At 39.0% G+C, this 12,140-nt stretch overlaps 1 protein-coding gene across 6 annotated transcripts; it reads left to right on the top strand.

The window, feature by feature from the left end:
• The first annotated feature begins 1,068 nt into the window (after positions 1-1,068).
• LOC137740183 (uncharacterized) lies at positions 1,069-11,149 on the top strand. Of its 6 annotated transcripts, none has more exons than XM_068480006.2 (6): positions 1,069-1,333; positions 1,448-1,581; positions 3,488-3,746; positions 4,203-4,293; positions 10,735-10,801; positions 10,883-11,149. In XM_068480006.2, exons 1-6 carry the CDS (start codon positions 1,264-1,266, stop codon positions 10,934-10,936), a joined length of 675 nt encoding a protein of 224 aa, XP_068336107.2. In that variant the 5' UTR covers positions 1,069-1,263; the 3' UTR covers positions 10,937-11,149. The 6 variants fall into 6 exon arrangements, with proteins under 6 accessions (XP_068336107.2, XP_088556414.1, XP_088556412.1 ...); XM_088700288.1 differs by having other exon boundaries at positions 1,090-1,333; positions 1,521-1,581; positions 3,493-3,746; positions 10,693-10,801; XM_088700286.1 differs by having other exon boundaries at positions 1,091-1,333; positions 1,521-1,581; positions 10,693-10,801.
• The last annotated feature ends 991 nt before the right edge of the window (positions 11,150-12,140 follow it).

Below are 12,140 nucleotides of genomic sequence, written 5' to 3' on the forward strand. Positions count from 1 at the left end.
AGAAGTATACTCACTTGACCTTAATGTACTCTTTTTCCCTGCGATTAGGAGCATTTTTCCCGTTGGGTTTTTGCTATCTGACTAGGTTTTAATGAGGCACCCATCTTGGGTTGGTCATACCCTTGTATACGTTCTACTTGCATCCCGAAGATGTATAGTTTTAACTTAATGCAACTTCTCACTTTTCTCATTTGACAACGGGATTTTGTCCCACCATGGGTTTTGCCATAGTAAGTTTTGTGAGTTTTACCATCCGTGCATTCTTCTGTTTGTTTTGAGACTTGCATTCGTTATTTGTGCTGGCTAGATGAGACGACTTCATCAATTGCTTCTACATTTGCTTGAAGATTTGATGCGCTATCTACTTGACTATTTGCACACTTAAGGGCTGTGGCATATGTTCTAATACATATTGTGAATGTGTAAATCCTAAGTAAAGATAGATTAGGAATCATTTGGGTAAATCCTAAGTAGAGATAGATTATGAATCATTTGGGATCTAGAAGATCTTTCCTAATAGGCTTTGTATTAGTTGGAGAGCAAGTTTCTCTCGTCCTTATTAATATAAATAAAGGCCCAAGGACTCAAGAATTAACACACAATTCTTCAAGCCTATTCTTCATTATCTTTCTCTCTATGCCGTACTCCTCAATTAAATATACGTCACAAAAAAACCAGGTACGGTAAGTTAGGGAACACAAGTCCAAGCCCTATTTTTAACGTTTTTTACAAGCCAGGAGGATCCTCTTTGGATGCTCTTGTGAGGATCCTAAGGATCCTCAAATCGTATCCGTTCATCGTATATCGTGAAATCAGTTTTTGTCAGGTACTATTTATAAAAATTTAAAATAAAAATATTTAAAATGATTTCTGACCGCACGATGTATGATGAATAGATATGATTTGAAGATCTCCAGGATCCTTATTCTTTTACAAGTCCAAGCCCTTTGGATTATTTCATGAGTATGATTCTTTTCCTTTCTATTCTCATCCTTTTACATTGTTTTTTTTGTCTTATTATCTTTATAAAAAATCAATATAAGATGATAATGTGGTTAAATCATAGCAGTTGAAATAGAAGAAAGAGAAGGAAACAGGGATTAGGAGGGGAGAGATTCTCCTCCATTATGTAAACTTTCCATCTCAGTCGTACGTTTTTTCTTCCGCTTCCCAATAATTGTCATTCGCCATCGAAGAACCAGAAGGGAAACTCGAACAATCCAAAGGGCCATCCCTTCTGGGCTTGTTTGCTTCAGGAAGTGTATGCCTTTGGATTTCGATATCAGGAATGAAAGCAAGAGACTGATATCAAAGAAGAAATATTTTCTCACAGGTCAGTCGCTGTTCATCAAATATTCTTTTATTTTTTTCTTTCCATCTTTTGTTTTTGATTAGTTTCAATCGTTGGGTTGAGACCCATGCGTTACCTTCTTCTTTGGATTCTCAGGAGGGGCTCTCTGGTTTTCTTTCCTGCAATCCGTTTTCCATCGGATTTTGTTGCTGATTTTACATTTTCCTAGGAAAATCCTTGGAGTAGATCTGATTTTGCTTTCTGGGTCTTCCTTGTATTGCATGCATGGGGTAAGTTTTCTGAATCCTTTTCTGGATTTGGTAATTCCATTGGATTGAGTGGTTTAATGGGATTTCTGGGGTTTCTCCATTTTTATTATTTTTGTGAGTTAATTAGATACTGTTGTACTTGATTTGATTGGGATGCGAGGAAGAGTAAATGGATTGCATTGTTGCGTCGAAAATTGATGAATCGGAATTGGGATTTTGGGTTTTATACTGGCATTTTAGTTTTAGGAATTTCACCAACTTATTATGATTGTATGTGGTTAAGTAAGGTTAAAATCTTTTCAGACTGTAGTCAATTTAGGTTTTAATTTTAAATGAGTCTGTCAAACTCTAGTAGTATTCAATCTTGATTTTTAAAGAGTCTGTGAAAATCTGGTGGTATTCAATCCCGAGTTCTTAAAAATGTTTCAAAATCTGGTTGTATTTAAAATTCAGTGAATTTGTAGGAATCTAGGAGTTGGAGGATTTTGGTGGATTCTAGAGTAGAAAATAGAAATAAGAAAAGCCCTCACAAATCATGCCTCTACGGCTCTACCCTAAGATTTCATTGTGATTCCTTCCTCTATAAAATACGAGCAGACTTGGATATGAACGAACTCTTCTTCTAAGCAGACATGTAGTGGTAACACGTCCAGAAATATGCAAACTTCTTTTTCAATTTCTGTCTTCTTTGTACGGCCAAATCTTTATCTTGTTTCTCTTCAAGGAAGACAACCAGTAATCAGCAATTTTCTTGTCTTCTACTCATGGCCAATTTTGTTTATTATTTGTTTTAGAGAACCCTAAAATCCCAATTTAACTCAATCAATTTCTAATCATCAATTTCCTTGCCTGATCTTTTTTTGTATTCAATTTCCTTGCCTGATCTTGGTATGCCATAATCACCCATATACATGTTGTACTTGGCAATACCACTCCCCTTCATCACTGTACAAATCTTCCTTTCTTGTCTGCTTTCCTTTTGGCATCCTCGTCGTGACTTTTGGAGACACTTATTTACTTGATAGGATCCTCCATAAATGCTATAAAAGCTTCATTAATATCCACTAAACTTCATAACAAAATCCATATAAAATTTCTTAAAATTTCATGTGGAGTCTATGTGAATCCATTAAAATTCATGTGGAGTCTATATGAATCCATTAAAATTCATAGACTTCAATTCTGTTAAAATACATCGAAATTTCAATTGAGTACACCCCTCTTAGTCTTTTGTGAAAACAGAAACACATGGCAATTGGGAATTTATACAGTTGGACTCGATAAAAAAAATATCAATAGTTGAATTCAGTTAGATTAAAGTCAATCCAATCAGATGCCAATCGGCAAAGATTTAACATCTCTTTGGTCATTGGATGTTGATTGATTGACTATATTTGGATCATATCTAATAGAGCCATTGCATAATGTTTCTTTCGTTGAATTGGCTTTTGGAATTTGGCTGTAAGCATATTCTGATTAAGAGTTTTAGCAAAGTACTATTGGCTAGTACTGATACCAGGAGCTGGAGTTATGTCAGTGCGATGGAATCATGTTCTTTTTTGCTTATTTTGAGCCCCTTTTAATTATCGTCAAGGACATTTTTCTGTTCAGTGTTCACCTCACACTATAGATTTGTATTGACAATGCCAGTTCTTATCATTTTGAAGGGAAAAAAAAGTTCTTTTTTTTTTTTTTTTTTTTTTTTTAATTTAAATTTTAATTTTTTAATCTTTTCCTTTTCTAGTTGTGTTTGGAGAAACTTTCTTGGGGTGATGTTTTGCGAATTTATCGTGGGGACTTTGACTAGGGTCCTGTAGTTTTTACTGTATTGTACAGGTTTGGTTTTATGTTTAGTTAGTATTGTTGGTGTTGTTAAATTTTAGAATTATTTTTTATTTCTAACAGAATGAGATGTGGTTTGTAACAGAGCAGTGGTTGTCTAGCATGCCATAGTAAGACCGCACTGAAAACTTCAGTGAATGAGCCACCAAAAGGGTTATTAAACGAAGGTCAGACTGTAAAGAAACCAAGCATATCAGAGGATTTTTGGACCACCAGCACGTGGGATATGGACAACAGTGCAGTTCAATCCCAGGGAAGCATCTCATCAATCAGCACAAACCAGATCCTTGATCCGCATGGTGGCTCTGGCAGCAGTAGCACCCCTGCCGAATTTGTAAATCATGGCAAGTTTTTTATTTATTTGTTCTTCTTATGGTTTTATCAATTTCTGGGAATTTTATGTTCAAATTTCTGAGATAGTTTCTGCACGTTGGAAATTTGTTTAATGACTCACTATCAGGTGGGTTTTATACGGACTCCTCATGGACATTCCAAAGGACTGAGCTGCTTTGGCAGTATCATTACCTGTAATGGAGTCAAATAATTATGTGTTACTGGTAGCCCGTTTCTCAAATTTTTCTGAACTTTTGCCTACCAAATTTCATTGCAGATGTGATCTTGGAAGGTTTTATTTACAGTCACTGTACTTTCTATGATTTCAAGAATGGTTTAACACTGTTGTTCTTGTCAGTTTTTGTATCTTGCTATCACATGTTTTTTTTTTTTTTTTTTTTTTTTGCTTTGACAAATGTGTGTGTGGAGCCTTGTTAAAGTTATTTTACATGGTATCTGTGGTGCAGGTCTTCTTCTCTGGAGCCAGACTAGGCACCTTTGGATAGGGAATAAAAAGTCTGACAGCCCGTCAAAGAAAATTCAAGAACCCAAATTAAGGTAGGTTGCTGCTTCTATTCTTTGTCGACTCAAACTTATTGTACCTTTTATGTTTTTTTTTATTTTTTATTATTATTATTATTATTATTATTATTATTTTTTAAATGAGGAAATATATTGAAAGAGAGAACAAGTACAAGTGGAGTCATAGAAGAATCTGATCCCAGCTAGGGATACATAGTGATACCAACCATACAGAGAAAGTAAATCTCAGGAAGAGAAGATAACACTAGCTACAAAAAGCCATTAAGGCATACAAAAAATAGAGGATGGCAATGGAGTGGCCACCTTCAGACTACCAATGACTGAGGACACGGGAGTCCATCACGTGAAAGTACCAGAACCAAAGATGGAGGGGGGCGTTGAAGCCCATTGGAAGCGTCTCACCCTCGAGTTGGCAAGTGCAGCTGCCAAATGAGCTGCTCGATTGGACGACCTTGCTGTCCAAGTCCAAGTTACCGAAGAAAAATGAGATGCCAATCGTCGAATCTCAGCGATAATGGGGTAAATTCACCATATCTTGCTGTGAGAAGGACAATTGATGGCCTCCATGACCACCATAGAATCACTCTCAATCATAGCATGCTGGAAGTTTTTTGTTGAAGCTAGTTTCATCCCTGTTAATATTGCTTCAACTTTAACCTCTTCAACTGAAGCTCTCTTCAAGAAACTGGATTCACCACAAGTGAGTTCACCACTAGAATTTCGAATAACAACTCCCACTCCAGCTTCCATTGTGGAAGAGTTCCAAGCCCCATCAATGTGAACCTTTACGTATGGGTCCACTGGAGGGATCCACCTATGAATAGAATGGTCCTCTGGACTAACAATTGATGGGAGCCTGGTGTGTATTTGTTATGTCATTGTACATACTCTTACATCTTGCTAAGACAGAGATGGGGTTGGGAGCCACCTTCTTGAAAACTGCATGACATTGTTCTTTCCAAATCGCCCAGCATATCACCCCAATATATAACCAGATAGCATCCCTTGAAGATGCAGATCCCATCGTAGCCATGCATAGAAGCCAGCGATCAAGAGAGGTAATTGCTTGATTATTGGGGCGATAACATAAGTGAGAGCCGTACCACACATAGTGCACCCACGGGCACTTGAGAACTATATGTTCTAAGGTTTCATCCTCTGTACCACAAAATGAACATCTAGGGTCCATGCCAATGTGTCAAGAGAAGAGGTTGTGTTTTGTAGGAATGGCATTTGAAATAGCTCTCCATAGAAAGTAGTTGATTTTTGGTATTGCCGTCATACTCCATATTAACTTCCATAGTTTCGGATCCACTTGGTGGGATTGGTGAGGGTTAATACTAGGAGGCTCGCTAGCATGCTTTGACATTGCCCAATGATAACCTTCGAATCAAATATTGCCCATTTCGATTCCAAGGCCATACCAACCTGTCAAATTCACTAATATTGTGCAAGGGTATGGTTAAAATGAGCTCAATATCATGAGTTGATAAAATATGCACAATCTCCTCCCAGTTCCACATTCTCCTCTCTTTGTTAATCAACAACTCTACCATGGTTGGAATAGGTCTAGGGACAATCATGGAGGGAGTAAGGCATGATTGCTCCAAACGAGGTAGCTAGTTGTCTCGCCATATTCTTATCTTGGTGCCATCACCTACCTGCCATTTAGAGCCACCGTGCCATATCTCCCAACCATGTAACAAGCTGCTCCATGCCTATGAGGGTTGTGCTCCTCTAGTAGCCGAAAGAAAATCCCCATTAGGAAAATAACGGGCTTTCAAAACCCGAACCCATAAAGCATTAGGATTTTCCCACAACCTCCAGCATTGCTTGGCAAGAAGAGCATTGTTGAAGTGTTCCAAGTCTCTAAAGCCCATGCCCCCTTTATCCTTGGCCACACAAAGATCCTTCCAAGCTTTCCAATGCATTTTATTCTCTGTTTCGGATTCACCCCACCAAAAGTTGCTCAAGGCTCCATTCAAAAAGTTGCAAGTGGCCACAGGGAACTTGAAACATGACATAGGATACGTAGGGATTGCTAGTGCTATAGACTTTAGTAGGACTTTTCTTCCTGCCATTGTGAGTCTTAGCTTTCCACCCTTGTATTTTGCTAAGGACTTTATCTTGGACTTAGGTTAGTGCATCGTGTTAAGACCTCCCCCATACTGATGGGATGCCAAGGTAACGCCCAGGGTCCTCGGAATGAGCAATTTTGAATAAAGAGTAGACCAATGAGGTAACTTTGGAAGGGCAATTTTGGTTGAGGAAGATGGAAGATTTTGTGTAATTAATTCTTTGCCCAGATACATGACAATAGTTCTCCAAAATGTTCATAAGAATCCTACAGTTCAGCTCATTTGCTTGGATGAAAAAGAGTCATCGGCAAACAATAAGTGGGAAATAATTGGTCCGCTACAAGTAATCTTGACTCCCTGCAATGAACCACGATTAGTAGCACAAACAATGTTTTGGGACAATACTTCACTCACGAGGAGGAATAGGTAGGGTGATAAAGGGTCCCCTTGCCTAAGACCTCTTGTAGGAACAAAATAGTTCCTTAGTTGCCCATTGATCACCACCGAGAAAGAGATAGTAGTCACATAGCCCATGACTAACCGAATCTACGCCCCATTAAAGCCCATCCTCACCATCATTTCCTCCAAAAAAATCCCATTCCACCTGGTCATACGCTTTGTGCATATCAAGTTTAAGGCCCAGTTCATGCTTTCCACCCTTCCTCTTCAACTTGAGGTAGTGAAAAACCTCATGGGCTATTAACAAATTATCTTGTATTTGGCAGTTAGGGACAAAGGCATTTTGGTGATAAGACACAAGTTCAGGGAGGATGGTTTTCAATCTGTTTGAAAGTATCTTGGATAGAATCTTGTAAGAGTTATTGCAAAGGCTAATGGGGCGATACCGGCTAGTATTTTCAGGATTGGGAACTTTGGGAATAAGGGCAATATGTGTTTTATTAATATGGTTCAACATGATAGAACACCTGGAGAAATCAACTGTTGTGTTAACAATAGTGTCATTAATAGTTTCCCAAAAATGATGATAAAAGAGCCCCGGAAAGCAGTCCGGTCCAGGAGCCTTCAAAGAACCCAGCTGAAAAGTTGCTCCTTTAACTTCTTCGTCTGTAAAAGGAGAACACAAAATCTGATTTATGTTGTTTGTTACCAATGGTTGAATGCAATCAAAGACTGGACCCAATCTCTAGAACCATCAGAAGAGTAAAGACTCTTATAAAATGCTTCAAAGGTATTCCTAATTGCAACATTGTTCTCTGCCCATACCCTTTTGTCGCTAGCAATACGAGTGATTCGGTTCCGACTTTTTTGTTTTTGTTGAAAGGTGAAAGAAACGGGTATTTACATCGCCTTCCTTTAGCCATTGAATTCGGGAGCGTTGTTTCCAATATGTCTCTTCATGAGTCCAAATATCAGACAGTTGAGCATTAATTTCCATCTCTCTCTGATCATTGATGGTGTTGATTGCCTGTATGTGATTGAGCTTAGCTAGCAACTCTACTGCTTTCTTTCTCTCATTTGAGAATTTCGCCTTGCTCCAATGGACCAGACATTTCCGACATTGGCTCAAAGAGGAATTCCAACGCTGCAAGTTTCCCTTTCCATTACCTTCATTCCACCCTTGCTCGACAATCTTCTTACAATCAGGATCGTCCACCCAAAAAGCTTCAAACTTGAACAACTTTTTGGTTTTTGGGGTATGTCACAGAGTATCAAGAAAAATTGGGTTGTGGTCGGAACCGATACGTTGGGCATGATAAACTGTAGAGTTGAGCCATAGATCGATCCATGCTTCATTAACAAGGAACCGGTCTAACCGTTCTTGTAAAATTGTAACACCATCCTCCTTTCGTGCCCATGTGAATTTGGGTCCACTAAATCCCAAATCCAAGAGGTCATTATTTTCAACAAAATCACGGAGATACCAGATTCTACTAGGACTCCAAGGGCTTCCACCCTCCTTTTTCATTATGCCAAACCAATTGATTGAGATCTCATACCACCATCCAAGGACCACAAATACTTCTTCCCATGTTCATAACTGATGCCCAGAAAGAGGCTTTGTCCACTTGGTGAGGCGGACCATAGAAATAAGGCACCCTGATTTGAGTACCACCAGAAGAGAAAGAGATCATTGTGTTAATAAGGAACTGGGAAGATGATAGAATTTGAACCGACATATTAGAATTCCACCAAAGATTCAATCCACCCACTACTCCAATAGGATCAACATCAATTTTGTTTTGGTCTCTCCACATTCTGCGAGATATCGATTCTCACATCATTCAGATTTCCCTCCGTCACAAAATTTGATTGTCCATCACTGAATACTGAACTTTCAAGATGGCTCCATCCTTTTCCTCTATCACGCCCTCTCCCTCTCATCCCCCTTGTATTTGACAGTCGGAGTTGTGGTCCTGGGTTAATGCTTTTGGTTTTTTTGGGCCCTTTTGTTTGGGTTTTGGGAATGGGTTTCTTTCCTTTTTTCCTAAAAGATGAGAGAGGGTTCATCGGGTTTTGGGGATTGTGGGCTTGGTAAAAGAAATGGCTTTGTAGTTGGGGTAAATGTGATATTTGGGTCATCTAGGCAATGGGTCCTAGTTTTTTGGTTTGGGGGTGGCTTTGTTTCGGTATGGGTGTTAAGAGGTAAGAGTAATGGACACGTGGGGGAGATGCTTATAGAGTTGTGTAAAACCCTAGTGGGAGAGTGGGGTTCACGGGTATCATTTGAATATGTCATTGTTGGGCTCGAGTTGGGGTGATTGGGGATTGATGTGAGAAGAGATGCATGGTTAGGATGACTAGTTGACTGCAAATTAGGGATAAGGCTGTTGATAGGATCGGTCCTTGACAGTGTGTATGTCGAAGAACCAGAGGTAACTTGGGTGGGAACATGATTTGTGAAGACATTCGGGGGTTAATGACTAGTTTTTCCTCTTTTAAGGCATCATGATTACCTATACCTTCTGCAAAGAGTCATTATGACTGGCACGCTTACCCACGCCCGTGCTATCTGCTTGAGTTAACTCGTTCGTAACGCTTGAGTCATCCCGAATCACCATCTTGCTGGTAGCCGGAGGAGGAGTTTCGTCTTTGATTCGATTTTTGTGGTGACCATCGTTTTCTCGTTCTGCTCGATGCCTCCAATGATTAAAGTTTAAACCATCATGTTGACCACTTGACCTTTTGCCTATTTTGGTAGGAAACAACGGTGCTGAGCCCTTCACCGCCTCAACACAAATGTCTTTCCTATATGCCAGGCCTTCCTTTGTTACCAACAGACATGGTGGATATTCACATGGGTGCTCTTTCTGGTCAGTATGGCCTAGTCTTCCGCAACGATAATAGAATTTTCTCAGACCTTCGTATCTTAAGCGGATCATCGTCTTGCCTCCAAATTCTCTAGGCAACATGAATCCTATCGGAAGAGGTCTTGCTGTGTCAACCTCGACCTGCATTCGCAAGAATCCCATACCTGTGCGACATGGATCCTCCACATAAATCATTCACCCAATTCGATTGGAAATAGTTGCAGCATTTGCACTTGTCATTAGACCAAGGGGAACGCCATGACCTTGTATCCAGAATGCCGCCTTACACGGTACAATCTCATCTAGTGAGTAATTCAGAGGTCAATGTTGAACGGAAAAAACATCGTCGTTCACATACCACGGACCCTTATCGACTAATCAGTGTGCTACCTCCTTCGACTCAACTGTAATCGTGTAGACATTGGGGTTGGCCCAAGCGATTTTCACATCGTCACAATGAACGACGCTTCTCCACTCCCTTCGGATGGCATTCTTGACACTACCAGCGAGTGGTTCTTTTTCTGCTATTAAGAAACTAGCCAGACTTACACCCTATCAAATATCGGAGTTGTCCTCCAAGTGAATAGTGAGATTGTCTGCCGCTTCGCCATCAGTGTTGAACGGAAAAGACATTCAGACTTACACCCTGTCTTTGTTCAAAATCTGACAACTGCAGAGTTTTTGTCTCAAACACTAGGACTAGAGAGTATCTACCATCTCCGGTGACCTCTTCACGATATGTTTAGATCAGCCAGAAAGAATTATTTTGCTCATTGGACCTCTTACTTATGTTTAACCAGATACATGTTAGACAATTGAGGACAATTTCACATTTTCATCAATGCATTGTACAAAAATAAACAAATTAAAAGCATTTTTTTCCCCAATAATGCTAGTTTTTTATTTATGAGAACACCATACAAGGATTTCTTCATTCTAAGTTTCGTTGCATGTCATAAATGGGGACCGGGAAGTTGTCCAAGCACGTTGAGTGCTTGGTTCACTGTAAAGTGTGAAGTGTAAAGTAGGCAATGGGTATTCATGAGTACCTTTCTGTACATTGTCAGCACTCATTGTCTCAGCATGGTTAAATCATTCTGCCTTTGCAGTTGGAATGCGTCATATGAAAGTTTACTTGGGAGTACAAAGCCTTTCCCTCAGCCTATCCCTCTCCCGGTGAGCCCCTGCCCCTGGCTGCCCGCTGTTATCCTTACAAACACACTATCTAATTTTTTTTCCTGGTTCCGACATTAACAGGAAATGGTAGATTTTCTCGTGGATATTTGGGAGCAAGAAGGGTTGTACGATTGAGCGGCAAAGGTAGTAGAGATTTTTTAAGTAGGCTAGAAGTTGATTCAAGTGTATGCAACACTATTACAATCACTATTACTGCCTCCCAGAAAATAGGAAGCAATAGCATGGCTTGTACGTGATCAACTATCACATCATTTTGTTCTTGGATTTTAACTTCCGGGGCCTTTTAGACGCGCCCTTGTGTTGCAATTCAAACTGATTTTACAGGAATGGTTTCTTCCACTGCTCTTTGTGGCCGGTTTTGCAAGACGAAGATGACCTTTGTCTACACTTCCGTTTCGTTTTCACCCTCCTCCCCCGTGCAGTATCTGCATGCTTCGGTGTTCATTTCTGTTTATATTTGGGACCTAACAAGTAAAAAGGAATACTATAGACCGTATGACTAAGTGGTTCTGTTTTTTAATATATGAAAAAATATTTTTATTGAGTCCTTTTGTCCAATAAATGATTTTCTTGGGCAAGCCTTCGTTGTATGTGATTTTGGGGGTAATTGTCAAAATGTCATTTCATTTATGATTAAAAAAAAAAATTACTGTTGTTAGCACTAAAAAAAAATCTTATTAGCTATCCAACCAAATCGGAAATTGGATAAGCCAAATAGGAGGTACACGGCATTTTCAATACGAGATTCAAAATGCCTGCATTTGACATCTTATTTTTTTTGCCAAAAAATGTAAATTATCTATCTTCACCAAAAGATTAAATAAAAAACTAAATTTACCTTCATTATTAATTCTTTTGGTGCAAGTCTCACTAATCAAAGAGAGAAAACTAAATAGGATTTCAAATTTACATTCTTCCCATTGGAGTCGATTTGTCATTACATATGCCGGAAATATAATATGGGATGTAAATATGTTTTTGGCATCTCAAATTGCAATCCCCAATTGGAGATACCTTATAGATTGACGTATGGCTAAGCTATCTCCAAGAGAAGTTCTAAATTTTTGTTAAACTAGCAAGTGACTAGTCAAACACCTATTTTAGCTACTTAGTTAATTCAAACTCAACCCGTTCATTTTCTAAAAAAACTACTCTCTCTGCCTTTTCTCATTGCTCAATAGTTCACCCTTTCAATATTTAACTGATGAACAGTTGCTCTATAAATTTAAAGAGTGACCATTCGTTTTGCTATAATAGACGCTCTTTTCTAGAATTGGTTGGAGATATATATTTTTTATTTTTATTTTTTGTTTAATTT

This window comes from Pyrus communis, chromosome 9 (assembly GCF_041283825.1).
Source record: "Pyrus communis isolate YQ-2024b chromosome 9, ASM4128382v1, whole genome shotgun sequence".
NCBI lineage: Eukaryota > Viridiplantae > Streptophyta > Magnoliopsida > Rosales > Rosaceae > Pyrus > Pyrus communis.